The sequence below is a fragment of the Plenodomus lingam genome, assembly GCF_022343315.1.
Source record: "Plenodomus lingam strain CAN1 chromosome Unknown contig_27, whole genome shotgun sequence".
Lineage (NCBI taxonomy): Eukaryota > Fungi > Ascomycota > Dothideomycetes > Pleosporales > Leptosphaeriaceae > Plenodomus > Plenodomus lingam.
In genome coordinates, this window is record NW_027093942.1 from 965,617 (window position 1) to 992,665 (window position 27,049).

At 52.4% G+C, this 27,049-nt stretch overlaps 10 protein-coding genes across 10 annotated transcripts; 6 read left to right on the forward strand and 4 right to left on the reverse strand.

Annotated features, from left to right (window-relative positions):
* Positions 1-73: 73 nt before the first annotated feature.
* IAQ61_007301 (uncharacterized protein) lies at positions 74-1,018 on the reverse strand (the record flags this gene model as incomplete). Its single annotated transcript, XM_003840718.2, has 2 exons — positions 74-909; positions 1,006-1,018. 2 exons carry the CDS (start codon positions 1,016-1,018, stop codon positions 74-76), a joined length of 849 nt encoding a protein of 282 aa, XP_003840766.2.
* A 1,278-nt stretch (positions 1,019-2,296) lies between these two features.
* Positions 2,297-4,628, forward strand: IAQ61_007302 (uncharacterized protein). Its single transcript, XM_066097527.1, has 4 exons — positions 2,297-2,729; positions 2,818-3,423; positions 3,474-3,611; positions 3,659-4,628. Exons 1-4 carry the CDS (start codon positions 2,691-2,693, stop codon positions 4,397-4,399), a joined length of 1,524 nt encoding a protein of 507 aa, XP_065952569.1. The 5' UTR covers positions 2,297-2,690; the 3' UTR covers positions 4,400-4,628.
* A 235-nt stretch (positions 4,629-4,863) lies between these two features.
* Positions 4,864-5,280, forward strand: IAQ61_007303 (uncharacterized protein; the record flags this gene model as incomplete). Its single annotated transcript, XM_003840716.2, has 2 exons — positions 4,864-4,940; positions 5,038-5,280. The coding sequence occupies exons 1-2, from the start codon at positions 4,887-4,889 to the stop codon at positions 5,278-5,280; spliced, it is 297 nt and encodes a 98-aa protein (XP_003840764.2). The 5' UTR covers positions 4,864-4,886.
* Positions 5,281-6,420: 1,140 nt separating this feature from the next.
* On the forward strand, positions 6,421-6,845 carry IAQ61_007304 (uncharacterized protein; the record flags this gene model as incomplete). The annotated part of the gene is made up of 2 exons (XM_003840715.2): positions 6,421-6,465; positions 6,540-6,845. Coding segments are annotated over 2 exons (351 nt in total), but the record flags the coding sequence as incomplete, so codon positions are not given.
* A 995-nt stretch (positions 6,846-7,840) lies between these two features.
* On the forward strand, positions 7,841-8,828 carry IAQ61_007305 (uncharacterized protein; the record flags this gene model as incomplete). The annotated part of the gene is made up of 2 exons (XM_003840713.2): positions 7,841-8,012; positions 8,530-8,828. The coding sequence occupies 2 exons, from the start codon at positions 7,841-7,843 to the stop codon at positions 8,826-8,828; spliced, it is 471 nt and encodes a 156-aa protein (XP_003840761.2).
* A 538-nt stretch (positions 8,829-9,366) lies between these two features.
* On the reverse strand, positions 9,367-12,846 carry IAQ61_007306 (uncharacterized protein; the record flags this gene model as incomplete). The annotated part of the gene is made up of 2 exons (XM_003840712.2): positions 12,569-12,846; positions 9,367-12,519 (listed from the first exon to the last, which is right to left on the reverse strand). Exons 1-2 carry the CDS (start codon positions 12,593-12,595, stop codon positions 9,367-9,369), a joined length of 3,180 nt encoding a protein of 1,059 aa, XP_003840760.2. The 5' UTR covers positions 12,596-12,846.
* Positions 12,847-13,076: 230 nt separating this feature from the next.
* On the forward strand, positions 13,077-17,853 carry IAQ61_007307 (uncharacterized protein; the record flags this gene model as incomplete). The annotated part of the gene is made up of 3 exons (XM_003840711.2): positions 13,077-13,451; positions 13,503-15,362; positions 15,412-17,853. 3 exons carry the CDS (start codon positions 13,077-13,079, stop codon positions 17,851-17,853), a joined length of 4,677 nt encoding a protein of 1,558 aa, XP_003840759.2.
* Positions 17,854-18,125: 272 nt separating this feature from the next.
* Positions 18,126-19,702, reverse strand: IAQ61_007308 (uncharacterized protein; the record flags this gene model as incomplete). Its single annotated transcript, XM_066097528.1, has 3 exons — positions 18,126-18,273; positions 18,740-18,809; positions 19,090-19,702. The coding sequence occupies 3 exons, from the start codon at positions 19,700-19,702 to the stop codon at positions 18,126-18,128; spliced, it is 831 nt and encodes a 276-aa protein (XP_065952570.1).
* Positions 19,703-20,133: 431 nt separating this feature from the next.
* Positions 20,134-20,558, forward strand: IAQ61_007309 (uncharacterized protein; the record flags this gene model as incomplete). The annotated part of the gene is made up of 2 exons (XM_003840709.1): positions 20,134-20,203; positions 20,260-20,558. 2 exons carry the CDS (start codon positions 20,134-20,136, stop codon positions 20,556-20,558), a joined length of 369 nt encoding a protein of 122 aa, XP_003840757.1.
* Positions 20,559-20,967: 409 nt separating this feature from the next.
* On the reverse strand, positions 20,968-23,225 carry IAQ61_007310 (uncharacterized protein; the record flags this gene model as incomplete). The annotated part of the gene is made up of 2 exons (XM_003840708.2): positions 20,968-21,318; positions 21,384-23,225. The coding sequence occupies 2 exons, from the start codon at positions 23,223-23,225 to the stop codon at positions 20,968-20,970; spliced, it is 2,193 nt and encodes a 730-aa protein (XP_003840756.2).
* Between the last annotated feature and the right edge of the window lie 3,824 nt (positions 23,226-27,049).

Below are 27,049 nucleotides of genomic sequence, written 5' to 3' on the forward strand. Positions count from 1 at the left end.
GGTAGGTATATATACTTGTACACACTCACACACATGGCCACACCCACGTCACATCCAGCCATGCCACGCCACCCTACCGCCCACTCCCAACACCCCCGTCTACATCCACCATCTCCGTATCGCCATTCTGCGCCGTCGCAGCAGCAGCAGCAGCAGAAGCACTGTCCCCCGCCGCAGACGGCACGGCACTGGCGCGCTGGTCGTCATATGCCGGGTCAAAGTAGGCGCGGGGCGCGGGGGTCTGGAGTGCAGGGAGGGAATGGAGGGGAGGGAGGACGGTGGGGTTAGCGGGAGTTGGAGTTGTAGTTGTAGCAGTAGCAGTGCCATTGAGGGTTGGGTGGGGACTTGTAGCTGAGGTTGTGGGGGGGTTAGGGTAAGGTGTTGAAGTGGAAGGGGCTGGGGTCGAGTGTGGGCTTGAGAGCGCGGCTAGGGAGGATTGTGGAAGCGTTGTAGATGTAGATGATTGTTGTTGGGGTTGAGTTTGTTGGCCGGCTTGCTGTGTACCCGTGCTCGCTGGACTTTGCGTCTGCGCTTGCGTGACACTGCCCAGGGTTGCGATTTGGTTGGTTTGAGAGGGAGGCGTGGCTTTTCTGGCTCCTGTTGTACTGCCGCCGCCGCCGCCGCCGCTGCGTTTACTGCGTAATGGCTTGTCGGTCGGGGTGGGTGGCGGACTGCTACTCCGGTCACTGTCGTCGGCGTTGTATTCCATGTGTTTATTAATCTGTTCGAGGAGGAAGGCGCGCTCGAGGCGCATCTTTTGGATTCCGCGGTTGAGGCGCGTGATGCGCAGGCGGGTGCCGTCGTTGGAGTCTTCAATGTCGGTGATGCGGCGGCGCAGGTCGATGCATTTTCGGTAGTATGCTGTTTCGACTGAGGGGGGGAGGTCTTTTTGCGAAAAGGCACGGGCAGCTGAGGGGGGGGGGGGAGTTAGCTTGGAGGTGCAGGGAGGCGGCGGAGAGAGGTGGTGATGCAACGCGCAGGGAGGGAGGAAGGTTGGCGACGTACGTGGTTGAGGCATGGCTGGGTGCCTTTGTGTGGGTTGGAGATGAGTCTGTATGCGGGTCGAAGGGGTTGGGTGCGGTGGTTGGTGAGGATAGATGGAGAGGTGTGGGTGTCGCAATCGTGGTGTGGAGGTTTTGCGACTGTCTGTGGTCGTGGACGCGGTCGCGATGGGTGGAGGAAGCTGGGGTTACCGAGTAGCGAGTAGCCTCACCTCAGCCGCCTTAGCGTTCGCTTGCTACCTTATCGTCATAGTAGAGTTCAGATTCATAGGGGCGCACAGCAACCTGGTCTCAACAATGTGCCACAACGAGGAAATCAGGGTTGTAGTTCTCAGGCCTGTAATGATGCTGGAAGACTTTGTTCAGCCTGGGAGATTTGTCATGGCTCGAGAATTTACAATGATGCAAGAGTGTGATAGGTGTAGAGACAAGTTTTACGTCTTGTATATGATCCATCATACTCCTACATGCTGAAATGTAACATGGACGTCAAGGAGCCATAGTGCCATCTAACTCCGTTGAATTCTCGCCGACGAATCTTCTGGAGCTCCAACTTTGCTTGCAGTCAGTCAATATCATCGCATATATCCGCTCCACCAACAAGGTTCCTGGTGTTGCACGAGAGCTCGCAGACATTTCCCAAAGGATCCCACACATGCGTCCCGTAGGATTCTCGTGAGACTAGCAATCATCACCAACTAACAGCGACAACGGTGCCTGAATCACTCTACCTCTGCTATAAGGACCATGCAAACGAGGGAAATTTGCGAGGTTTCATGTTCACTCCTGAGACCGTCTCTACTCTCCTCTATGGAGATGACTCATGTCACCACGGATCCACAACTTGGCGGATCGGCCCAAGAGACCATGACTCTTGCTTTCCACTCTACTTTTGAGCACGTCTCTTTCCAGGTCTTTTCAATGTGTCACCCTGGGTATATTTGGTTCCGAGCCTATTTTCTTCTCTTCCGTTACGTTGTTGCTACCTGTTGGTTGGTATATATCTTTTGTCCCCCGTCTGAATACGCGTGCTACCCAACTGTGTCGAGTCCTTCAACCGAACATCCCTGTTTAGTTGTCTACCTATCCCACTGGCCTTTCTGTTCGAGTATCAGAGAGGCAAGGAGAAGCTGATCATGTTTAGAGCAGCTGCATACCGTTACATGTTGATCCAATCCAGGCAATGACTTACTTGAACGTCTCTTCGTCAAGAAGCAATCAGATTCCTGCACCATCACTATTCCTTTCATTCATTCATTCATTCATTCATTCATTCATTCATTCATTCATTCTTTCTTTCCTCCCTCCCAGCCGGTGGCTAGGAAAGGTTTGGAGATGCGGGAATGGGTGTGCAGCTTGAAAGCCAGTTTCATACAAGGCCATCACCGATTGGTCACCGTCGAGTAGGAGAACGCTGAAACGGGGATGTTGGCCAATCGTCAGGTCTAAATTAGCGGCCAGACCCCGGGGCACGCACCCATTGCCCCTTCCCCCCCCCCCTTCCCCCACCTCCTTCCCCGTTGCCCCCCCCGTTGCCTCTCCCGCTCAACATAACCACCGCAATCCCAGCATGTCCTCTCTCCGCACTTCCTTTGCTATCTGGAAAGCAGAGCGAAAGTCGATAATCATCCATCTTCAACCTCTGCTTCTACACGTCTTCAAAGCAGGCGGCCCTTCCGCTGTGTGATAATGCCCAAGAGGTCAGCAGGCTGCTTCGAGTGCAGAAAGGTAGGTACGCGTTCCTCTATAGTTGCGCGCTGGCCAACCCCCGACCGTAACCCCCTATCGTTTATCTTTATTGATATCTTCGCCATAGAGGAAGGTTCGCTGCGATGAGACAAAACCTCAGTGCAACACATGCTTGCGACGGGGAACAAAGTGTCCAGGCTACAGGCCTACACAATCATTCATCCTCCACAAGTTCGACGATCAAAACGAAAAGCCAGCTTTGATCAAAGAAGATGAGAACTGTTACAAGTATGCAAACCAGGCTTCGACACCAAAGCAAGCTTCTGGAAATACGCCCACTCGAGCTGCAGCCCGCTTGCAGGTCGCAGAGGTCAAGCCTCCTGCGACTCCCATACCAAAACAAGTCAGCGCGGTAGCTACTGATCGCATCCAACATCTAGGCAATTTCATTGCGCTTTATCTTCCACGGGCTGATGGCCCAGCTTTGCCGCCTCCATCAGCGTTGATACGCGGCTTGCCTACGATGCCTGCCAACAGCAAAGTCCTTTTGGCTGCAGTCGACGCCCTTTCCGCGGCACAAATCGCGGTGGATAAAAGGAATTATCTTCTCATCAACCGCTCTAGATCGCTCTACGGCACGGCATTAAGTCAAATGATGCAAGCAATCCAGGACCCAGTCATGGCCGTAAAAGACGAGACGTTGATATCAACTTATCTGCTGTCACTTTACGAGGTATGTGCATCTATATCCTGCCTGAATGCTGAGACTGACGAGTCGCAAAGGTATTCGTAGGAATCAGTCAAGGCCATGGGTTCTTCTACCACATGCAAGGGCTTTTACGTCTTCTCAAACAGCGAGGTCCTGCCTCGTTTGAGAATCGACTGAGCATGCAAATATTCCACGCGATACGTTACAACTCTGTAAGCGCCCGTTCAAGCTTATCATGAACTTGACTCATCAGGTCTAGTTGACCATCGGTTACCACATGCGCAAAGCTTCGATGCTCGACAGTCCCGAATGGTTGGCAGTGACTGTCAAAGCTTCGAAACTCGATCCATATGTCGCATTGAACGACATATGCATAGCGATCCCGCGGCTCTTGGAACGCACAGACAAGGTTGCTGCGAATGGCAACCCACAAGCCGAGATCGATTCCTTACTGGAGGATTCCCAAGATCTCGCAAATCGTGCATTCGAGTGGATCTCGCTTTTTGAAAGGCATGGTCCTCGCTATGACAAAGTCAGTGTCGATTCAATGCTCGGCTTCCTGAATATTTGTTCTGACCGCTTGTTCGATCCCGTCTTTGACTTCCACTACTTCAGTGCTGGCATCTGTTATATGATCTATTGGATGAGCATGTTGATTATGCAAGGCAACACATTCAAACTACTACGGCAACATCGCAAGTTGGAGATGAAGCAGCTCGTTATGTGGGATCGCCAGCTAGTTGGGTATGCCGATTGCATATGCAGGAGCATACCGTATAACTGTCGGCCCTTTACAGGGTACACGGCTAAATTCGGATCTCTCACGCCCCTCGTTGTGGCACGAAAATTCTACGAAGCCAGAGGTGCAAAGAAAGAGGCCGGATGGTGCGAGACGGTATACCTGGGCGCAAGGGTACCGGGCTTATACCAGTCGGCCACTCCTCTCGAACCACTCAAGGAAGTGAAAGACACAGTCAAGGATAGCAACAAGTTCATCTAAAGGAATGAGCAAGACCGACATTGTCGTTCCGCATGTGCTACTCATAGGACCTACGGTGCTGTCCTATGTACAACAGCCCCTGTTCAGCTGTATATCTGTGGATCTGCGAAAGAAAGCCTTATCCTCTTAGTCATAGGTAGAATACGCAAACGTCAAGCTAGAACACTAGCTCTGCTCAACCCTTCCGTACCTGCCGCTTGTATATATTTAATCTATATATTTTCTTGGCCTCACCTCAGCCTACATGATTATGTGCACATCCTAACACTACTCTGCAAAAAGGCCAGTTTTAGACTATTCATATGCGAGGATGTGAGGACAAAGGAAGATGAATTGACTGGGGGGATGATCATGCACAGTATATAAACGCATCTTGCATAACCTGTCCACGCCCTTGTGATACTTGCCACGCTCGCAACATCCCATCCACCTGCATTTCTGTCATCTCGTCACTCTATCTGAAGTGGTCAAATTTCGCAAAACCACCATGAGACTCACGATCACAGCCTCTTGCGCTCTACTCATCGCCAACTCCGCTCATGTAAGTTCACCTAACCCTCTTACCATCTATTTCTCCACGCACCCCCACATCCCCAATCCCCAATCCCCTATCTTCCTCCTCCTAACCCGCCCACCAGGCCCTAAACATGGCCTGCAAATGTTCAGGAGAAATCGCACCCATACACGCCATCAGGGAGTATACAGAGCAATGCTGCACAACCCGCGCGATTTCTTTTCCCAACGGCGAGGCACACCTTGGTATCTGGGACATTGTTACCAAACAGTGCCGGTTTAGGCTGCCGGAGACGAAGATGTCGTTGGCGGATGGAAGTGCGGGATTCAGTCGGTGTTGTGGGGTTACGGGGGGGTCTTGTGAGTGATGGGGGGAGTGGTTGGTGTTATTAGCAGTTGCTTTATTACCGGTACTGTTGTTGAGAGTGGCAAGTTGGGAATGTAAAAGCCCTTCTATATTGTAGTACTTTTGAATGTTTCTGGGTCTAGTGCCGGTCAAATACCGGTATAGGCTACATGTTTTCGTACCTAGGCCTTGTTACTTGGTCTGGTGATTCGAGTACCTAGGTAGTTGTGGCAGCTCTGCAGTGAAAAGGCCTGTTTGTGTCCCTAAGAATAAGTAAATTCTCCGTTTAAACTTTGTGAAACTGAAACTAGTCTTTATACCTACCTACCCCGATACACATCTAGATTCTATTATAGGGCCGAGAGCGAATCAAATGGCAAGACTAGCTGATTTTTCGCCAGTCTAGAACAGACGAGGTGGACCTTTGGTCCAGGGTGTATATGCTGCAGAGGAGAAATGTTTCCTGGTAACCTTGACCTGTACTTGGTTGACTTGGAAGGAACAATTTTGTTGCCATAGATTATAACGTTATAGTCAATAGGACGATTGCTCTAAGAGAAAAGGTACGAATGCAGCTGTCTGTAGTAGATTTACCTAAGTTTAGGTTCGGATTTTTTTTTCTTATTCAGGAAAGTAGTGTGCTGCAAGGGGGGTAGGTGAGCATGGAGATTTGAAAATGGTCTTGATGTAGCAGTATGTATAAGCATAGTGGATTCCAAATTGGACCCGCTAATTTGGATAGAAATTGATTTATTATGGCGTTTTGTAATGCTTATAGTCTCTCTCACCAACTGATCAGTTTATCGCTGCCATTGGTTCGAGGATTAGGTGTAGAAATAGGTAGGTAGTCCTGTAACATATACATTTAAGCCAGAAACGGGATCTAATAGCACTCCGCGATACGAATTTTAGATGTAATAGATATATCACTACTGTCTACGACTATGTATGATAGTGATCTTGGCACTGAAAACACCTGTGGTTATTTCTGATTGCTGATGAGTGTATATGAGCACGTAGTAGTACCTATGGTAGATGTCTTTTCCGTGCCATTCATATACAAATCTGCGTCTCCAAGCACCATACCGCGTCTTCCATACCATACCATACCATTCTATCTTAATCAACATGCACGCGCTATTTTTCCAACTCAACAATGAGGCTCACTATCTCGGCCTGTGTTCTACTCATCGCAAACTTTGTCTATGTATGTTTCCTTAATAGTCCTACTAGCCAAGTCCTCTTCAAATTTTAGTGGCGTGAATTCTGACATCTTTACAGGGACTCAACTTTGAGTGTACCTGCGCTGGTATCGACCCTCCCCCCGTTATGCAAGGTCTTGTAAGCTTGTGCTGCGGTGGAACAGGGATAGACACGCCTGAAGGCAAGTCTGGTCCTGGATCATGGAATGGAAAGGGAATCTGCACATTCGACTTGCCTAATACAAAAGTAACAACGAATCAAGCCTCTGAATCATTCAAGGCTTGCTGTTTGGCATCTTCGTGCAGGAAGGAAATTCACTGGTGGTTCGTGCCGGGAAGTTTGGGTCTGAGAAATACTTATGAGAGTTGGCGGTGGGTGAGCTAGTGAATCTGTTTCGTCCTTGAGCGGTTGAAACAATATGGCCTTTGAAATTGCTTAAATGATGATGCAGCAATTAGCAAGCAGTAATACTCATCGTTATGGAGTGGCCTCGAGGGGCCATTACAGTGAGCGTTGATGATATTATGCAATTTATCGAGGTGTTCCACATACGAATTTCCTTCTTCTACGCATTTTCATTTTTAGATCTATACCTGGCTTTTCGTGACGCTCTCGGTGCTTGTCGCGTTGCTATCTCTTGTTGTATTCTTGATCACTCCTTCACGCTCGCGCTTCGAGAAGACGCCAGCTTTGCGTGCGGCAAAATCTCCACCTACTGAACATTTTGGGCCTGGTGTGAGCGATGAAGGGATTTATAGACCTTAATGCTGTGAGTGCGTATTGTTTTATTACTCTGCTCTCTGTAGTTTAATCACCACGAAACTGCATCTCAGCGGCTCACAATATTTGACGTCATTAGTCGATAAATATAGAATTTTAAAGTTCGAAGGGAATAAGTTATCAGTTGAAGGAGGGCGACTTTAGAGAGTTTCTCGGGTTGAATGATGGTAGTTGAGACCGAATCAGACTTCGCACTAAATGCGGATCATGATTCTGAAAAAGCTGCTGATGGCAAGACAAATGTGACATGCTACATCTTGCCTAGACACCCGCGGAATTGCGAGTGAAGATGAGATGTCTCGGGTCATCGGTACGGTCGGACTTTGTGGTGCACAGGCAATAGGCTGGGCAAGATGCAGGTGCCAGTCAGCCTCCCAAACCAACGCATCATGTCCACAAAGTCTTCAACGAGTATCTCTTTCACAGCCCCCTAGCAATACTCTCTTGGGAAACGGTTCTGCAACTGAATAATTAGGAAATGAGCTTCATAAACCTAGCGATTAGGCCGCGAGCATGCCACACATCACGACACATGACCTGCCTTCCACAAACTCCAACATCTCGCCAACATCTGCCCCCGAAATAATCCCGTGATCTAGATGGAGGAACAGGTCCAGCAATTCATTAAGAGTCATACAGCTTCCGAATACGGATGCGGCGAAATCATCATCATGAAAGAGACGTGTACAAGCGACCGTTACAACGCTGCGGCGGCAAAAAGTGCACATGTAGCTGCAGCTCAAATCGAGTCCGAATTGCGCATGAGACTAGGTATCCCTAGGCCCACTGTATTGAACTCAGCTTGCAAGTAGAGCCGAGAAGCCTGACTTGGTAATGTGACCCTCATGAAGGCCCAGCATGGTTTTAGAGCTTCGCCGCTAAGGTCACCGTTTAGTCTATACCGGTAACGGTACAATCAATAGACGAGAAGAACTACCAGTAAGAGAGATCCCTAAGATAGGTAGGTATGTGTATGTTCTGAGCCACGCCTCCTTGTTAGGATCTACATTACGTGCTGCATCGTGCTTGTATTTGTTTTTGACAAGGCAACGAATCGTCGTACAAAAGTGTAGATCTGGTATACTCATTGGGTATCAAGGACACCGCCTCGACTGGCCTAGACCTTGATCACACTCACCGCTGTCGTCGGAATTGCGGGGAACCGCCCTGCGCATGCTTTCTAGCACACGTAGCGCATTTCCTACTAGATCAAAGTAGGGTAGTCTGGGGTACATATCGTGTCGTCCGCATGGTATTTACTCTAAACATCTACCGCATACATATGCAGACGGCCTTCCCACACATTCACTCCACCCCGTCTCTTCACGCTATATTCCGCGCACTTACTTCACCCCGTCCTGGCCATCTATCCCCCGCGATTCATCCCTTCAGCTCTTCAAAATGTATCATCTAGACGGCACCCTATCGCCATCCGAACAAACTCCGTTCAAAGACCTGTTTAAAATCGCAACGTCGAAATGGACCGCGTTCAAACGAGGCGAGACAGCAACGATAGAGGAACCACTCTCACGACCTTCAGTGTCTCGAAGCTCCACTCAACTTTTAGTCCCGAAATCGAAGACTTAGATTTTTTCCCCAAGGATCTTGAAAGACTTTTTTTTAGCGAGAGCTGTTATTAGTATTCCCTCTTCTCAATAATCTCAAGTACACAACCTATAGAATTTCGGGTCTTGGGATGGAGCGCCCCACGGTTCAAATTCCGCTATACAACAATTACCGATGATTTCATCAAGAGATGGGGGCTTTGTGGCGCTTAAATGGTCTCATTTGTAGGAGTTCAATGGAATTTTTACTGTACACATACTCTCTACGTCTCCAGCAACATAGACAGGGACGATACGCCACATGTCACCTCTGACGAAGTTGAACAAACTCGACGACATCGGGTTCTACACGACCAGCACGCAAAAGCTAGGTACGGATGCATTACCAATGCCACGAGCTCCTAGATGCCAGCAACACGACCAACGATCGCACCATTCTCAATGCAGATATGCCAACAGCACAAGCACTGAGAGTCAAAGTACTGCCATGCACAAAACGCCCATCAGTATAACATCCTCCTTCGCCACGGCTCCTCGAAACACCATAAATCGCAGAACTCCTAAACGGCAACAAACCGCCACTGCGGCCTCCCAACCGGCATCTCACCCACGCCTACCCCCTTCGCTACATGCTCCACTTGCGACCCCTTCTTCCAAAGCCGCAGCCAAACCGCATCAGCATTCCAACATTCCATCGCACTCCTCACGTCCTCCCTCTCCAACACCGAGTCCAGCATATCCAGCATCTCGTCCCCCCGCTCCTCCTTGACCGTCACAAACCGCGCAACACCGCACAGCAAGCCCACAAACGCATTCCAAATCATGCGCGTCGGGGCATCGATGTAGTGTTCGGGTGTATACAGCTCGGCAGGGCCAGAAGAGGAGATTGAGGAAGACATCATTGAAAGTCCGCCCATGCCGTGTGTGATTCCGGCGAGTTCAATTTTCTTTCTCCCCGTGGGCGTCTTGTAAATTTTACTACTTTCTCCGGGTTTTCCTTTAGCTCTTCTGTACACTCTTCCTAGAATATCCCAGGCGTCGTCGATCCGGGTCCTCATAAAGTCACCCGCGTACTCGCACATCAGCGCCACAGTGTCCAGCGCGTTCGCCACGATATATGCTTCTGGGTCCTCTAATCGCGGTATAAGAACAGGCCAGAGTGTGTGTATGAGTGGGAGAAAAGAGTTTTCGTGACGAGCGAGAGTGGGGATGGTGGTGCGGAGGAGGGCGAGGAGGGAGGTGCGAAGGGAGGGGGAAGGAGTGGTGAGGTAGTGTTGTGTTAGGGAGGATATCTTCAGGAGGAGGGTGTAGGTTCGGGGTGCAGGGGGCGGAGGGTCGTCTTGGGTGGTAGGGGCGGATGGTTCCGTTGGGGTTTCGCTGTCTTCTGGGAGGGCATCATTGTCGTAGGATTCATGTGGGCTTGTGGAGACTGGTTTTTCCTGTTTCCAGGGCTTTTGGGGGAAGGGCTCGTGTGTTTCATGGGATGCTTCGTTGACTTGCTTCTGGAGGGTAGTCTGGAGTTGCTTGAGTGCTTCGATTGCGTCTGCCATTGTGACAGATTTTTCTTTGTGTTGAGTTTGTGGAATATCATTTCCCGTAGTCAAGGCAAGCTGTGGAGCTTTGACACCTTCCTCTGTCATGGCTTTCAATACCGAAAACAGAAGTTCAGCAAGCTTTGGGTACCCGTGATATCTTTCTAAAGCGTCAAATATACTCCCGATAAGGTCGTCCAGGTACGGTAATAATGACGGCCCGCAGAGTCGCATCATCATTAATAGAACCTGAGGGGCCTGAGGGGAGACATCGCCAATAGCCAGCTTCAGTCCCACAGCATTGACAATGTAATCGACATTCTGAACAACAAGATCGCCAGCATCAGCATACCCGCATGCTTCCGAAACGATATTCAGACAGGTCATTGCGTGTTCTCGGAGCGCAGGATTCGAGCTACCGAGATGACTGAGCACAGGATACAGCACTTCACTGAGCTCTGCCCGAAATTCAAGTCGATAGCGTTTCGACTGCAAGGCCACCGTTTCGAGCGCAAGTGCAAAAAATTGCCACTGAGTTTGTGCGTCCGCGTCCCGTTCATTAAGTATAGTTAATGAGTGGGAGTATAGATCATCCAGGACTTCTTCCCGAACATTTGGTGTCCCAAGGTCCATGAAGTCATCGATTGAAGGGTTGGTCGTCGTCACGTCCTGCAACAAATTCACAGAGAGCCAGAAACTGGCTAATCGCCTCTCTTGAGGTCCGGCATCGATCGATGTCGTGAGTTCCTGCACCACCTTCAAAGCAGCATCAGACCTTGCGAGTTCATGGACCAGGAGTTTGAATTCTGCCATCATGTCTTCTTGACCTTTGAAGCGTAATTTCAGTGATGGGAAGTCCAAGGATTTTGTGGTTGATAGCATCAATGTCCGATCAGTTACACCAGAAGACGACTGATCACTGACCTCTTCCAGGCCTTTTGAATCAGAAAGCACAATAGAAACACCGTCTCTTAGACTGTCAGCTAGCCTGTCATCTAGATTGGTGGAATCATCGAAGAGTCGTAAAGTGACCGAGACTTGCTGAATCATGCGACGTCGACGATGGTCATCTTTTGATTGCATGATGCGCGACAGCGATACGATCCAGCCATGCAAGCTTTCACGCAGGATGCCGGAGAGTTCCGCATCTTCAGCTAGTAACGCCTTGAGTCTTTGCTCGATCCTGTCCTCATACTCGTCACGACCGACCAAACTAACCATTGTCTCGACCGTCATACTTGTACAGTCTGAGAGCGAATTGCGACAGTCTTGTATAACACACAAGCAGAGTCTAAGTAGTGCTTCGCGCACCTCTGGCTTATCGTGCTCTCGGAGCTTGAAAATGTTTGATAGAGCGAGCTTGATTTGAGACGAAGTAGCTTGCAGCCAGGACATGGAACGAGCCACTATGCCTGAAGCAGTAGACGGTGCCTTTTCTGGTAGGCGCTTGGTGTTTTCGTCACTGAGCAGACGCGATAGTAGTGATGTGAGCATATTCAAGCCGCTCTCAACAATCCGAAAGTTGGGTCGACTGCTGCCGCTTGATGTCAACAGATTTGTCAATGAAGAGACAATCTTGGGGAAGAAGCTCGCAAGGGCATCATTATCATCTATGGCGCCGGTGATGGCCTTGAGCGCATTGACGGCTTGAAGTCTCACACTGTGGGAGGGACTACTTGCGAGACTCTCAACCATGACAAGCACAGCCTCGCCCAGTGCTGGGACGTTTGCTGTCGATGTTATGGCTTGTCTGCCATGTTGAGTACGTCCATTCTCGGTCAACAGCTCAGCCATGCATTGAAAAGCCAGGGCCTGCAATTCTTCTGAAGTGGCTGCAATGCCATTTTCTGCAGAGGAAGGTTTGGCTAGGAAGGTAAAAAGAATAAGAAGCTGGCCAGAAAGAGCGGGTTCAAGAGCACCTCCCCAGCCAGTCTGGAGAAGCCTGGAGATGCACTCCAAACAAAGTTCAAGACCGCGAACCGGAACTTGGCGTGAACTACGAAGCACTTGGGAGATGGGAACGAACGCATACTCGGCGAGCTTAGCATCTACTGCCTTCGGATTGATTTTCTGAAGGGTATCCAGAAGATTGGTGAGCCCTTGTACTAGTTCCGTCTTTGCGCCAGGCGTCTGTCCTATGCTGGCAGTGGTTTGTAGCAGTTGTATGCATGGTTGTTTCAACTAGAGCAGCATTAGTACTGGGGAAAACATGAGGATATGGAGAGCCTACTAGCTGAAAGGCCTGTTGCCTGTCCATGTTGGGTTGTTCACACCACCAAGATGTGTGACGGGGAGTTGTAGGTTCAGAGTGGAGTATGGTTTCACAATGAGCATGGCTCTGCTACCGGTATGAAGATGGGCTGGCCTTCCTGTGCCTTGAGGTCCAGATGCTCATTCCAATAGCATATAAAAGCCCAGATAGAAGTGTAGTGGAAAGCGTACTAGTGAGAGATGACGTGTGATTGGGCGACAGACATGTGATGATGGATGAGGTGCCCGCACGCGCCAGGTGACAAGTTCGCGTTCAATGATTGTTGGCTAACTTTCCTAGCGCGTCACTGCTCAGAAAGTACGACGACGCTTCTCTCGACGCATCACATCATCACCACCTCGTTCTTCAGTTCCGCTACAATCGACCTATACAATCGCCATTTCTATTCACGCGTCCGTTTCTCGCTTTCTGCCTGACAAGATCTTCACGTGGAAATACGCTCTTTCAACGCGCGCAGCCACGCGACATGGCACCTCGCAGCAGGCGTAGCGCGGCGGCCGTCGCCGAAGTTGCCGTCGAAGAGGAGGAGCAAGAGCAGGAGGTTGAGGAGCAGAATGGCCTCAAGCCATTGCGATTTAAGCAGCCGCTTGTTGGGCGGCCAAGTAAGCAAATTGGCGTTAGCGACCTTTTGAAGCGGCTCAAAGCGTTGCACGATGAGCTACGGACGATAGACCAGGAGGAGGCGCACAGGGAATCGCTTATGCCAGTCGCACAGGAATTGGCTCATCAAACTTTACTGCAGCACAAGGACCATGGCGTACGCGCGTGGTCGGTTTGTTGCGTCGTCGACATGCTGAAGCTCTTTGCGCCGGATGCGCCATATCCCGCATCGAAGCTCAAGGTACTTCACAATTCGCCCTACATGTCCCTGCAGTGCTAACCCATGCGATAGGAAATCTTCTCTGTCATCATACTCAAGTTGCTACCCCTCCTGGCCGATCCCTCGCACACCTATAACAGCCAGCACATGTACATTCTGCGCTCACTCGCCGAGTGGAAGAGCATACTGCTCATAAACGAGATACCCGGGTCGGAGCAGCTCACTTCGGCCTTGTTTACCACATGCTTCGACGTGCTTTCAGGCCCGTCAAAGAGTGATAGTGGCGAAGAACTGAGCAAGAACATAGAGCACAATATGACAGAAATCCTCTCGACCATAATAGACGAAGCGCCAGCCGTCACACATGACGTCGTGGACGTCATTATCGCACAGTTCCTTTGGGCAGACCCAATTACATTGGGTAGCTCAGCCAAGGGGAAGAAAGGGGTACAGGTGGACGCGAAGCAATCAACTTTGCGGCGAAAAGAGGCGCCGCCTGCGTACAACATGGCCAAGAATGTGTGCAATGCCTTTCCAGAGAAAATGGCCCGCCTAATTGGCAACTACTTCAGTTCCGTCATCGTTGACGTGACGAATTCTGGTACCTCATACAGACGTGAAGGCGCAGAAGACGGCCCCAACAAGGGGCCATCGGAAGATGATATTGACGAGGCAAACAAAGCTCATCGACTGCTGCGGGAGCTGTGGAAGTGCTGCCCAGGAGTCCTTCAGGAGATTATACCGCATTTGCAAGACGAGCTTGCCACCGAAACCGTTCAGCTCCGCCAGCTCGCCACGGAGACATTTGGCGATATGATTTCAGGCATTGGTGCAGCCGGACCCCCTCCCCTCCCTGATCTAGATCCTGCCGCATACCCATCACAGAGCCTGTCACGTCCCGAGACTACCCGGAACTTTGACTACCTCACGACCCCAGCTTCCATCAATTCATTCCCCACGCAATATCCCGCGGCTTACCATGCTTTCTTGCAGCGCAAGAACGACAAATCGGCTATAATACGAGCTTCTTGGGCCACTGCTGTTGGGCGCATCTTGATGACTTCTGCAGGCGGGATCGGCCTTGACCCCGAAGAGGAACAGAAGCTGCTGAAGAGCTTTGCTGAATGTCTGATTGATAGCGACGACAAGGTGCGTTTGGCAGCAGTGAAAGCTGTCGAGCACTTCAACTTTAGCGACATAGTACGAAAACTGGGTAGCAATGGAAGCATGTCAGAGCCGGGCTCTATACTCGCGAATCTCGCCGACAGGGTCAAAGATAAGAAGAGTGTAATTCACTCCGAGTCTCTGCGACTACTAGGAAAGGTATGGGGAGTGGCATTCGGAGCTATTGTCGAAGGCGACGATACCATCAAAAACCTGCTTGGTCCGATACCATCACGAATCCTGGGAGCATGTTATGCCAACGATGCAGAAATCAATGTTCAAGTTGATCTGGCACTGTTTGATTCCTTACTTCCGCTTGGGTACCCACCGATGAAGGCAAGAGCAGCCTCTAGTGGGAACTCACAGGTGGTAAAAGACAGTCAATCGAATGCTGAACAAGGTTACACTGAAGCGGAGCTGGACAAAATGCGAGCTGAGAGGCAGCTGGTCCTGGTCAAGGGGCTGGATGAGAAGGGAAAGAAGGTTTTCTTTGCCAAGCAGTTCAACCAAGTCAGGGCTGCTGAGTTCATGGAACATTTTCTGAAATGCTGCGAGGATTACAACGGCGGTGTCGTTGCAAAAGGCGACAAGGACGTCAAAACCAAGCTGGAGGGCCTGATAACATACTACGCAAACACACTTCCAGATCCAACTCGCGCTCGAGATGACTTGTGGAAGTTTGCCAAAACTCATGATCGCCGAGCGTACGCCTTGATACGATTCTGCAAGGATCCTGCGAGCGAGTACCGCAAGGTGTTCCGATCAATTGTAAGCGCAAAATTTCCTTTTTTTTTTGCAAAACTAATAGACACATCAGAAAGAACTCCGCAAGAGAATTGAATCCGGACCTGGCGCGTCGCTGCTCGACACATTAAACCCTCTATTGTACAGGGCTAGCCTTCTGTGCTACAACAAGAGCCATGTACCCGCTGTCATCGAGTTCACACGTACAAACGACAAGGAGCTAGGAGCCACTGCCCATGAGCTGTTGAAGGAGATTTCTACAAATCACCCTAAAGTCTTCTCAACGCATGTGAAAGATCTTTGTCGGACACTGGAAAGTGAGGCGCCCACGGCGAAGGCGCCAAATCCCCCCGGGGCGGTGGACGATCTCAAAGCCTGTGCCGCATTCGCCAAGAAGTTCCCGACTGATATCCCCATGAACACCAAAGACGGTCGAAAACTGGTTCAGAGTTTTCTTAACTTTGCACAATATGGGACACCACCTCAAGCTGCAAAGCATGCCATCACCATCATCATGAACAGCGACGACAAGAAGGAGCTGCACGCCAAGGAGCTATTGGCGAAGAGTATCAAGGGTTTCAAGTACGAAGGCGATCACTGGCTCACAAAGCTTGCCGCGCTTAGCCAGCTCGTCCTGCTAGCTCAGTCCGAGTGCGAAGACGACATGGACAAGATTGTCGAGATTGCGATTCAAAAGGTACTTCAAGTGCCTCATCATGCCGCACCCGAAGCCGACGCGGAGTGGATGGACGAGCCGGACGAGGACATTCAAGGCAGAGCATGGGCCGTCAAGATTCTTGTCAATCGTCTGCGGTCCCTGCCCGCCGAATCGGCTCTGAACGAGGCTGCAGAGGATACGTATGCCCTTCTTAACCGGTTTGTCAAGAACCACGGGGAGGGTTCAGAGGATGGAAGTACCCCAGCAGGGCATAAATCCCGTCAACTCCTCCTCGCAGCCACTTCCTTGTTGAAGCTATCCTGCAACAGGCGGCTCGATAGCTTCCTGACGCCCGCAGACTTCATACAGCTTGCTTTGGTCACACATGATCCATGCGCCCAAGTACGCAAGGGCTTTTCGGAGAAATTGATGAAGTACCTTGGACAGGGTCGTCTTCCTCCACGATTCTACACCATTCTGTTCTTTTGCGCATACGAGCCCGAGAAGACGATCAAGAACAGCACAATGACCTGGATCCGGTCGCGGAGAGCTGCGTTTGCAGCACGCAAGGAAACGATTCTCGAGACGGTCTTTGCTCGCCTGCTCAGTCTGATTGCGCACCACCCAGACTTTGACAAGGACGACGAGACGTTGAAGCTCATGTCAGAGTACATTCTCTACTACCTGAAATGCGTAGCAACCGAGGAGAATCTGTCGCTCATTTTCCACGTCGCACAGCGCGTCAAGGGGGTTGCGGATGGGATTGCGCCATCAGACGAAGCCGACGAGAGACTGTACATCTTGTCCGATCTCGCACAGGCACTGATACGATCGTGGGAGGAGCAAAACGGCTGGACGATGCAGTCCTGGCCGGGAAAAATGAAGCTTCCCTCTGGCATCTTCCGCCCACTCGAGAGCCACGAGAAGGCGCAGCAGATTGCGAAGAAGGTGTGGATCAGCGAGGATCTGGTCGAAGAGCTGGACCCGCTCGTGCGCAAGGCGATTCGGAGCAAGAAGCGAAAGACGTCCGATGACGCAGACAAGCCGCGCAAGAAGCCAAAGACTGAGCGACCGGTCAAGGAGAAGAAGGCAAAAGCAGAGCGCCCTGTCAAGACGCCGCGGAAGAAGCGCAATACACACGACGATGACGAGAGCGAGGTTGACCGCGCGACTGTGCCGTTGAGCGGGCCTAGACGTAAGAGCGATAGACGCAGCACTGCGCATAAGAGCTACGTTGAAGTCTCTAGCGATGATGATGACGCCCAAGCTGGGGCTCAGGAACACGACGACGAGGAGGAGGAGGAGGAGCAGGAAGAAGACGTCAGAGAAGAATCACCAGCCCAAGATGTCGACATGATGGATCCTGAGGCCTCATCACAAGACCAACATCAACACCAACACCAACATCAACCTCACGATGAAGACGAAGACGAAGACGAAGATCAAAATCAACCCCCCACCTCCGACCTCTCCGACCCAGACTCCGCTTCCAATCCCGAACAGGAACAAGAAGCCGGGCACGCATCTCAACCCGAACCCGAACCGGCATCCGAACCACCACTCGCACAGAAGACGAGAAAAACAACAAGATCGAGACCTGCTACGCTTCCTCGCCGAAACGGCGCGTCGTCGTCTCCGGCTGCGGCGAAGCGTGGAGCAGGTGTGGGTGCGAGGGGGGCTGGGGGGAGGGGAGTGGCGAAGGGGAGGGCGAAGGAGGAGGGGAGGGCAAAGGGGAGGGCAAAGGGGAGGGAGAAGGAGGAGGGGAGGGCAAAGGGCAAGGAGGTGAAAGAAAAGGGGGTGCAGAGTCCGGCAAATGGTGCAGTGCCTGCGAGACGTAGTGGGCGTGTTAGGGGTTGATGGACGGGGGGTAGGGGAGGAGTGAGCGTGGGGGTGTGTGGTAGTTGTAGGGAGAGTGTTGTTGTTGTGTATGAATGGGGGTGGGGGGTTAGGTTTGTTGATGTGAGTATGTATGTGTGTGTATCCCTCTCTCTCTCTCTCTCTCTCCCACTGTGTGTATGTATGTGTGCATGTGCATGTATGTATGTAAACATACACGTCTTCAACATCCAACATCATCCATACCCACCATATCCTTCCTTGCCTCTCCCCATCTCCCCCTCATCCCCCCCTCACTCCGCCTTCCCAACCTTCAAATACGCCACCAAATCCACCATTTCCGCCTGCGACATACCCGCATCCAGCGCGCGATAAGCCTCGACAAGGATCCAAGCCGGGAAGACGAGCCAGAGGCCGTTGAAGAAGATGAGGTAGAGGTAGCTGTTTGATTTTAGATTTAGATCAAGTTCAAGTTGTGGAGGGATAGTTGGGTAGTTTGGTTTTGCAATGGTGAGATGGTGGTGGTGGTGGAAAGCAAGATTCAAGGCAATGGTGTAGCCAGATGCAATCTCACATTTCACGTCTCCCATCCCAGTGCCATTATTTCTCGCAAAGACAAAGGCAAGAGTGAGGCGCGATGGTATGCAAGATAGCGGTGTGTGGATATTTTGGCATGGAGAGTCGAACCATGTGGGTCCGTGGGAGATGCCGCATCCACCCGTAGGCCAGCGCGTATGCAGGGCCAGCGCATGTGGCTTGGGGATGTTTTGGGCTTGGGAAAGAGAGGGAGGAGTGAGAGGCAGATTGATGATTTTTGTGGGAAATTGGGGGATTGGGGGGCTGGATGGATGTGCGTGCAAGATAGGGCTGGAGCGAGAGATCAGCGTGAAAGAAAACAAGAACGTACAGATACATCCAATTCGACGTGTCGAGATTCGGACTGCCGGTGAACCACTCAGGGGCAAAAGTCATCCAGCCTGGGAAGTGTAGCGGTGAACCACGTGTCAGCCTGATGATGGAGGACTCGAGCAATAACACACCAGCCTCAACAACGCCTCAACAACGCCTCAACAATGCAGGGGGGGACCCACACTGCAGCCCTCCGCCTCACCAATCGAATGAGAACTCACATGCCAACCGGGTACCTGGCGATAAGGAAAGAAGCAAAAATAAAAACTGGGCAAAAGCATGATCGGAGCGGTAAGGAAAAAAACAACATATGGGGGAGGGCGTGGGCGCATGATTGAATTGACTTACCTCCATATATCTCCGCCGTGGCCAGGACAATCATCCAAAAGTACTTCTTCAGTCCGCCCTTTCTCGCATCCTTTGTCAACAGGTAGGCGATGAACAAGGCCAATGGGCCGGCCACAAACACCGTCAACAGCTCCAACGTCACCACCGTCAAATCCACGCCCCCCCACCTCTTATCCGCTTTGGCATACTCCTGCCACAACCGACTCAACGGCCCCGTCCCATAGTTTGCACCGTACAACAAGTCCCTGCGCCCGAGCCAGTACACGTCCGGCGGCGTGAACAGCGTGACGAGCGGATAGTGTCTGCTGGCGGCGGAAAACGACGTGGGCAGACTATACGTGACGAAGAAGCAATTCCACAAAAAAGAGCCCTCGAAGCAAAAGTGCACGAGCGCGTCAAACAGGTGCCAGATGAACAGGATACGCGTCTTGGACGTTGCCGTCCGGGGCAGTGCGCGCAGCGATGCCGCGTAGGCGCCGCCGAGTAGGGCCAGTACCGCGAGCAGCGAGATGATGGTCGTGGCATCGATTTCCGGGCCGGAGCGTGGGATCGGTGGTGCTGTGACGGGGGGCCGGGGCGGGACTGCCGTCTTCTTGCTGCCCCAGAACGACATTGTGAGGTCTGTCGACTGGGTAGAGGAATCCCGAGGGGAAGCGGCGTGGCCGAGAATGCGGATGCTTGTGCACCGTTGGCCGTTGGCCCTTCACCGGGAGGTTAAAGGCGTCGGGGCAAAAAGAGGTGTGTGTTTTTTTTTCCGGCACAAGATTAATCAGACGAACACAATTTATGCCTGAACAAAAAAACAATAACTAAAACAATAATCGTGTGCGTGCCCAAAGAATTGGGGGGGGGGGCGGAGGGAAAGAGGTATGTGTGTGTGTGTGTTTTGTTGTGTTGGCACGAGAACGACGACGCGATTCCAGGGTCCAGAACGCCGAAATCCAATATCCGTGCTGGGCGGACTCGAGCCAAAAGCTGTCAGAAAGTGGCAGGCGGTGGCAGAAATGGTTTACCGAGGGGGTCACATGGCAGTGAAATCTCACGATGGCGGGGCCCAATGGCTTCATCGCGGCGGTAACGGGACAGGCTCACGAGGTGCCTTTTGTGGGGCAGAGTAAGATGAAAATTGGTTTGTACCGCGTGCTTTCATTGTTGCTGAATACTATATAGGAACAGACTCGGTCCCCGCTGCCAAAGAAAATATTATCACCCATGTTTTCCACGACAACAACAACAACAACAACAACAACAAGCAAGAACACGCACCACCACAGACACGGCAAGATTCGAGGCAAAGGTTGGACATGTTTCTGGACAACAGCCAATGCTCTCATTCTATGTCTGCTCCTACCCCCTATTCACCAGGATCGCATCTACCTCTGCTAGAAATGAACGAATCGCTCCCAAATGCAACCCAGACCAGAAACGCTTTTTGCGACCTAAAGGCGGAAGTGATGAAAAAAAAATAACGCCGGACCAGAGTGGGGTCGCTCATTAAGAGAGCATTACAACATCGAACCATGGTCTGTTGAAAACGACAAGGACAAGCGAGGCATCTCCAAAACACCGTAATCGGAACCCATGGAACTCCCTTTCGAAGAAGCAAAGAAAAAAAAAGACATGCAACAAGGCCAACCGAGAAAATGCAGCAAGGAGCCATCCTAGGATATGCTGGAAACAAGACAACAGGGAAAAACAAACTTCATCAGTCCGGTTCACAACGTCTCGTACCGGATGAACAAGATTCGTGAGCGCTCGGCTCCTAGGAAACCAGGAACGTCCGCTCCACTCATCTCATCACTAGGTCGTAAGCGTACTTCGTGTCCAAGAAGATTCGTCGTGCAGATATCGTCATGCTCTGCAAGGTAACAAGAGTGTTCAAACGCACGCCTGGGGTGTGTGGTTACGCTCGTGAAACACACCACCAGACATACCATAGCCATACTGATACTGGGACCCAAAGTGATCCTCGGGCCCAGATCCAGTAATCGGCCCAGGTGAGGCAGAACGAGAGAGAAAGGGTGAGGTGCTTTGTGACGGCATGGCGTCATTGGCACCATCCACAAAGAGAGCCATGGCAGGCGAGGGAGGGCTGCTAGTGGCAGAGGACTGGTTGCTACCAGAACCGCTGTTCAGCACATCATCGGTAGCTCCATCGCCACGGGGTGGGTGCTGTACTGCCGGGGTAGTAGCAGTATTTGGAGAGATCTTCCCGGTAGGTGTGCCAAACTGAAATGCGCATTAGTATCCGTCTAGGCCAAGCTTCCCGTGGGGTGTTGAGGTGTAGAACGTACAAAGCAAAACTTCTGGATCAACTCGTTGTATTCCGCGGATTGAAGGTCAGGCTTCTCCATTGTCAGGGAGTCGGGACGAGTACCAGGAATCGGAGGAGCAGCAGCAGTCGCATTAGCCTGGGCCACGGCAGGACGGTCGAAGTAGCAGTTGCGCGTTGCATCGGCCATGTTCATCTTGAGTCCACTGCGGTCACCAAGGGCAGTTTGAGCGGTCGAGAGAGCGGCGGTAAGCGAGGCGCCAAAGTCGTAGCGGGCAGAGAAAGCCTGCCCGACTGGCGACTGCTTGGCCTGATCTGGGAAGATGCTACCACGCTTGCTCCTAGGCTTCAACTTGATGGACGTATTGGGTGAATCAGCAATGATGGCACGGCCGCCGCCAAAGTGGAACTGGCTGTCAAAGTCATGGCCAAAGTCGTCGTCAAACGAGGCAGCAGGCACAGACTTGGGACGGGCAGCCAGAGGCGAGTGGCGGCTTCGAGGGATCGCACCCAGACCACCGGTCGGGCGCTTGTTCTCTCGCTTCTTCGTAACCTTCTTAGTGAAATCGACCTGATAGTTCATCGAGTTGTTGTTGTCCCAAAACTCTTGGCCGCCAACCTGATACCGTACACAGAGCAGAAGGGTCTTCGACTCCAAGTTGGCCTGGTCAGCCAACTTGATGTTGAAATTGAAACGATCGTAGCCGTCTTCCTTTTGCTTCTTGCGCACATCGTGATTGAACTCGGCCACAACCTCAGACGTAGTCTTCCAGTAGTCAAGCGTGAAGCGAGCCACGACCAACTTTTGGAACGACAGATTGGCGCAGGCAATGTTGCCAACCAACGTCTGGTTATCCGAGGCGAGGAAGATGCGTTCAACACGGACCGGTGCGGTCTGACGCTCATACGTCTCGTGTACCGGGAAGTTGGCAAGCTTGATCTCCCACTCGGGCGTCTTGGATCGTGAGTCGTCACCAAAGGGATACTCCGTCTCGCTGTCATACGTCTCGACTGGAGAAGAGCCCGCACTGACAGCAATGGGTCGCTCAGAGTGCAGAAAGTGACGAACTTGCTCAATGTCCTCGTTGAAGTGTACCGCTTTCGAGTAAGTGGGTGTGCCCGGCATGCTCGAGGGCCTGCGTCGCGACGAAGGCCGGAGCGCAGGCTTGACAAGCTCACCAGATTTCTTGCGTAGTAGCGGAGGCTTGATCCGTAGTTCATCATCCTCGGCGTCAGACCCGTCTGAGGAGCTCATCACTGGGTCTGTGTTGAGCGGGTGAATCATGTGTTTGGACAGCATGATGTCGCTCGATGAACGAGAGTGTGAGATCTTGCGGGCCTCGGCTGAGAGTGAGCGGACGGCTGTCCTTGGCTGCTGGGGTGCGTCGTTGGGCGCTGACGATGCGACCTCTTCTCCACCGGGCGAAGGGCTACGCTTGACATTGATGTGCAACAGGGCATCCTGCAGCTCCTGGAGGTTACCCAGATTCCGACCTCGCTCTTCGTCGTCCGAGGAATCAGGAGGCGTCGTAATCGCACCTGCCGGAATCAGAAGATCGTTCAGAGGGGGAGGAGACTGGCGTATGCTACCATGGGTACGGCTACGGGTTGCAGGAGACACCGAGTCTACGCTGCCATTGGCCGTCTGACCATTGGCCGCTGTGTTGTCGACCGTGGAGAAGGAGGGAGAGCGTCGGTTCTTGCTGAGATAGGACGCAGACGAAACAGACCGGGGCAGTGCAGGCCGCTGGACCGCTGGAGAGGGTCGGGGCGCCTGGTCGATGTAGGAATGGTTGCGACTGAGGATAGGGCTGTTCGTCTTGGAGGTGGCTGGCGACCGCTGAGAAGGAGGCGTGTAAGGCATTCGGTCGGCTTCGCGGGGGAGGGGCAAAGAAGCAAGTCGAATGTGTGTGGTGGGTAGATTTAAGGTGTTGACTGCATTAGAACAGGTACTACGAAGAAACAAAAAAGGCGTGAGGTCTGGGGTGGATATTAGCAACCGTTTGGGTGGGGGGGAGGGGGTTGGAGGAGAGTGAGTGAGCGGGTCAAAGCGGGAGTTCTGTGCTAGGCGGTGGCAATGGTGTGCCTGCTAGCCGAGTGTGCAGAATTGACTCTTGGGGACACTGGGGGGGTGTGATTGGTGACTTACAATAAATATAGGTCAAGGAACGGCTTGCAAAGCTCGCTCTTGCGTGTGTGTGTGTGAAGAAGAACCAGAAAAGTTGCGACGGACGAGATCACAGCTAGTGAAAGCTGCAAAGTTGCCAGTGACGTCGAGGAATTGGCAAGACACCCCAGTGGTGGGTCGAGGGTGTGCGGTGGTGTGAGACCGAGGGATGGCTTCGGTGCGATGTCAGGAAGAAACTCTCTCGTATGATGCAGGCCAGGACCGAGGAAGAAGGAACCTTGGAGCGAGGCAGGCAGAGAGAGAGGATGGTGACGGATACGGGTGGGTTGAGGGTGACAAAAAAAAACCGAAAGCCAGTTGACGACGAGACCTGGGGCGGCGTATTAAAAGGGTTGTTTCTGGCGGGCAATGGCCTAGAAATTTGTGATGAGGAAGAGGGGGAGAGCGGGGGGGGGGGGGGGATAGAGAGAGAAGAGGGTGGTGTGGGAGAGGAGAGATGTTGGGAGGCGGTAGCGCTGAAGAGGATGCAGGCGCGACTATTGGGGCTTGAACTGAATCAATGAGCCAGGGTGGGGGGACGGTTAGCGAAATCGAGGCCTGGCTGGGACGTGCACGGCGGCGGCGAGGAGCAGGGAGCTGCAGCACGACCCCATGCACGGTGGGATGATAGCGCGGCCCCAACAGACTGGGGGTAGGTATGGATGTATGGATGTACAGTAGGTATGGATTGTACTAGGGTATGGATGGATGTACAGTAGTGGTGTAGGTAGTGTGTGCTTGCAGCCAAGCGGCAGCAACCGGTTCTGAGTCCTGACCACGGTGATATCTTTCTTACTCCCTCGACAGTGGGTGCAGCAGCTTAGAAGCGGGAGCGGAGACGAGCGAGTGGTGTCGTCCAAGTCCAAGCCACTAGGAGATATGTCCACTGCTGGATTTCGTGGGGAGTACCGTAGGTAGGTGGGTAGTAGGTACAGTAGTGGCAGCACACACACACACACACACACAAACACACAATCGATGCCGACGGCGGAAAGACAAAGGGACTTTGGGACTTGGGACTTGGGACTTGGTATTTGGAGATACAGGACCTAAGGGAAAGGTTGTGCGTGGGTGTGAGAGTGGCTGGACCCTTGAGCCTTGTCCATGGGCTGTTGTTGGAAAGACCGATTGCTGACTAGCCGGGGGCGCGCGCGCGCGGTTGTCTTTATCTCCCGCCCACAAGCGAATTCGGCCGTCTTTGGCACGGCCAGCACTCGAAACGGTGCCAGTGTGTGCAACAACAAGCGCTCGCCCTGGGCCAGGTGTGTACGGCTCCCGGCTCTCACGCATTCCTCTCGCTGCTTGCTTGCTTGCTTGCTTGCCGCTTTCTACTTGGGGGTTTCTATTGTTGGCAGCAGCCTGACACAACACGCTTGCAGGAGAGCACCCTGCTCCCTCTTTTGACTTTGCCCACTACCAAAGAAAACCGAAAAGAAGAAAAATGAGAGGGCGCGGCGGGTGCTGACGGCTCGATGCAGCCAGCAGCAATCAGCAACATGTCCAGAATGCTCTCTGCCAACCCAGGCCAACCCACATGGGCCCATGGGCTGACCAGACCTGGCACACCAACAAGGAACATGGAGCCGAACAGGCCCGTGGAGTGCTTCGTAAAGCGAATTTGCCTTTATCGCTCTCCTTGCTCGAGCGAGAAGAGCAAGACCCAAACACGGTTTGCGTTTGATTTGCCAGCACGGGTTGCCAGGCCGGTTGCTGGCCCCCCCCCCCCCAGAGAAGCGAGCAAGCAGGCAGGCAGGACAGGCAAGCAAGCAAACAAGCAAAGCAAGCCCCAAGGCCAAAAAGCAACGCTCAAGCCAGGCAGCACCGACGTCCGGCCTCTGGACGCACGTGCGGCAGCTGAAGCGAGAGACGTGATGTCATATTCATTGCGCAATTCCATCAAGGCACTTGTCTTGTGTAATCACTACATGATCCTACGCTATCTACTATACCTCCTACTCTACCTTGAAAGCGGGTGTTCTTTGAGAAACTAAGCAAGCCTAAGCGCTTCCGTCTGGTCAAAAGCCATGGTCGCTCTCAACCACACTAGACGGGTACCTACTCTACTCTATCTAAGGCCCCTTGTTCCAATGGACGATAAGGGGGGGGGGGGGGGGGTGTATGTGTGTGAGGGTGTGTGCGGCTTTGTCCCCCCTCGGCCGCCCGCGACGCGCCCAGTGTGAAAGACTCGCGTTTTCGGGGCGGTCCAAGGTAGCAGGATCGCCGGTGCCGCTTGCCGCTTGGGAAGAAAAAAAAGTTGGAAAAGTACTGTTCATAGTAGGAAGAGACGGAAAGGGCGGTCGAGGTATTGCCAATGAAAACAAGGCAAGCACAGTGTATGCTAGGCCGGATTTGGGATACCGTTCAGCGCCCCTCGCACCCCTCGCACCCCTACCCAGTGCCCTCCCCCTCCCCCTCCCCTTGTGCCTTTCTCCATCTGTTGAGTGGCTTGTGAGGCGCTCGCAAAGATAGCCTCAGTGTCCAGAAAATACAAATTCGTGTCCCGGCGAACTGTACGGCACCATTCATCCTCTCCAGTGGTAGTGTGCATAGTGTACTTATGTGAGCCCCTTCCCCCTGCAGTCTCCATCTCCACTGCCATTCACATGGGCGTCGTTTACGGTGTGCACGAGTAACACGATAATGCCCCCGCCCTGTGATCGGGTGCCATCAGGATGCTGCCAACTGCCCACTGGGAAACTCGATGCAGGATGGTTACGACTCACCGACGGACGGCCCTTGGCCCTTTGCCAGCCAACAGGTCCTGTTTCATGCTCGTATGGTAATGCTCCTACTGTTCCTACTGCGCCTACCTGCCATGGTACCGTACCGTGGATGGGTATCAGCACAAAGTAGATAGATGTCGAACCTTGCACAGCTTGAAACGCCCTCGATTGGCTGTGCAGGCCGCCGTTGTGAGGGGCTTCAGATTTCCCCGCATTCTCTACACAGTAGCTCCGACGTGAATGTTGCGCCTGCTCGACGCGTGCATACCACCAATGACAAAGTCTCCGCCTCGAGTTGAGTGGACAGGCCCGTCTGCACGTCGAGGCACTCGAAGCTTCATGGCTGCCATGCGACCGCTCTCGAGTCGTACTCTAGCTAGGTATTTTACTCTAGCAAAGACGCTGCGCAGAGGCCCGCCCATTCCTCTGCCCGCCGCAGACGCCCACTCTGTTTCATCCTCGTTCTCCCATCTCGCTACTCGCTCTCTACTGCTACAGGGTATGTGTGTGTGTATGTGGGCTGAGGTGGGTCGACCTGTCTCAGATGGCTTGGATCATGGCTTCGACCCATGGTATTATACCCATCCGTTTTCGCAGACGGAAATCCACCTCTCTCTAGCCAAAACAAGAACATCCACCAGCGTTTTCACGATACTCTGCTGGACTCGACGGACCAAACTTTACTCGGTCGCACATGACTAGATCATCTATCCCTTATCCTTATCTTTGTCATTCTCATCAGCAACACGATTGAGACGAATGCGGCAGGGGAGAGGGTCACAGCAACACAAGCAATCA

Excerpts from the sequence above, each read along its gene's own strand:
- IAQ61_007302 (XM_066097527.1), top strand. The coding sequence starts at position 2,691 with ATGCCCAAGAGGTCAGCAGGCTGCTTCGAGTGCAGAAAG. Across the intron at positions 3,424-3,473 it reads ATCTGCTGTCACTTTACGAG|GTATTCGTAGGAATCAGTCA; the intron begins GTATGTGCATCT and ends CGAGTCGCAAAG. Across the intron at positions 3,612-3,658 it reads ACGCGATACGTTACAACTCT|TTGACCATCGGTTACCACAT; the intron begins GTAAGCGCCCGT and ends CATCAGGTCTAG.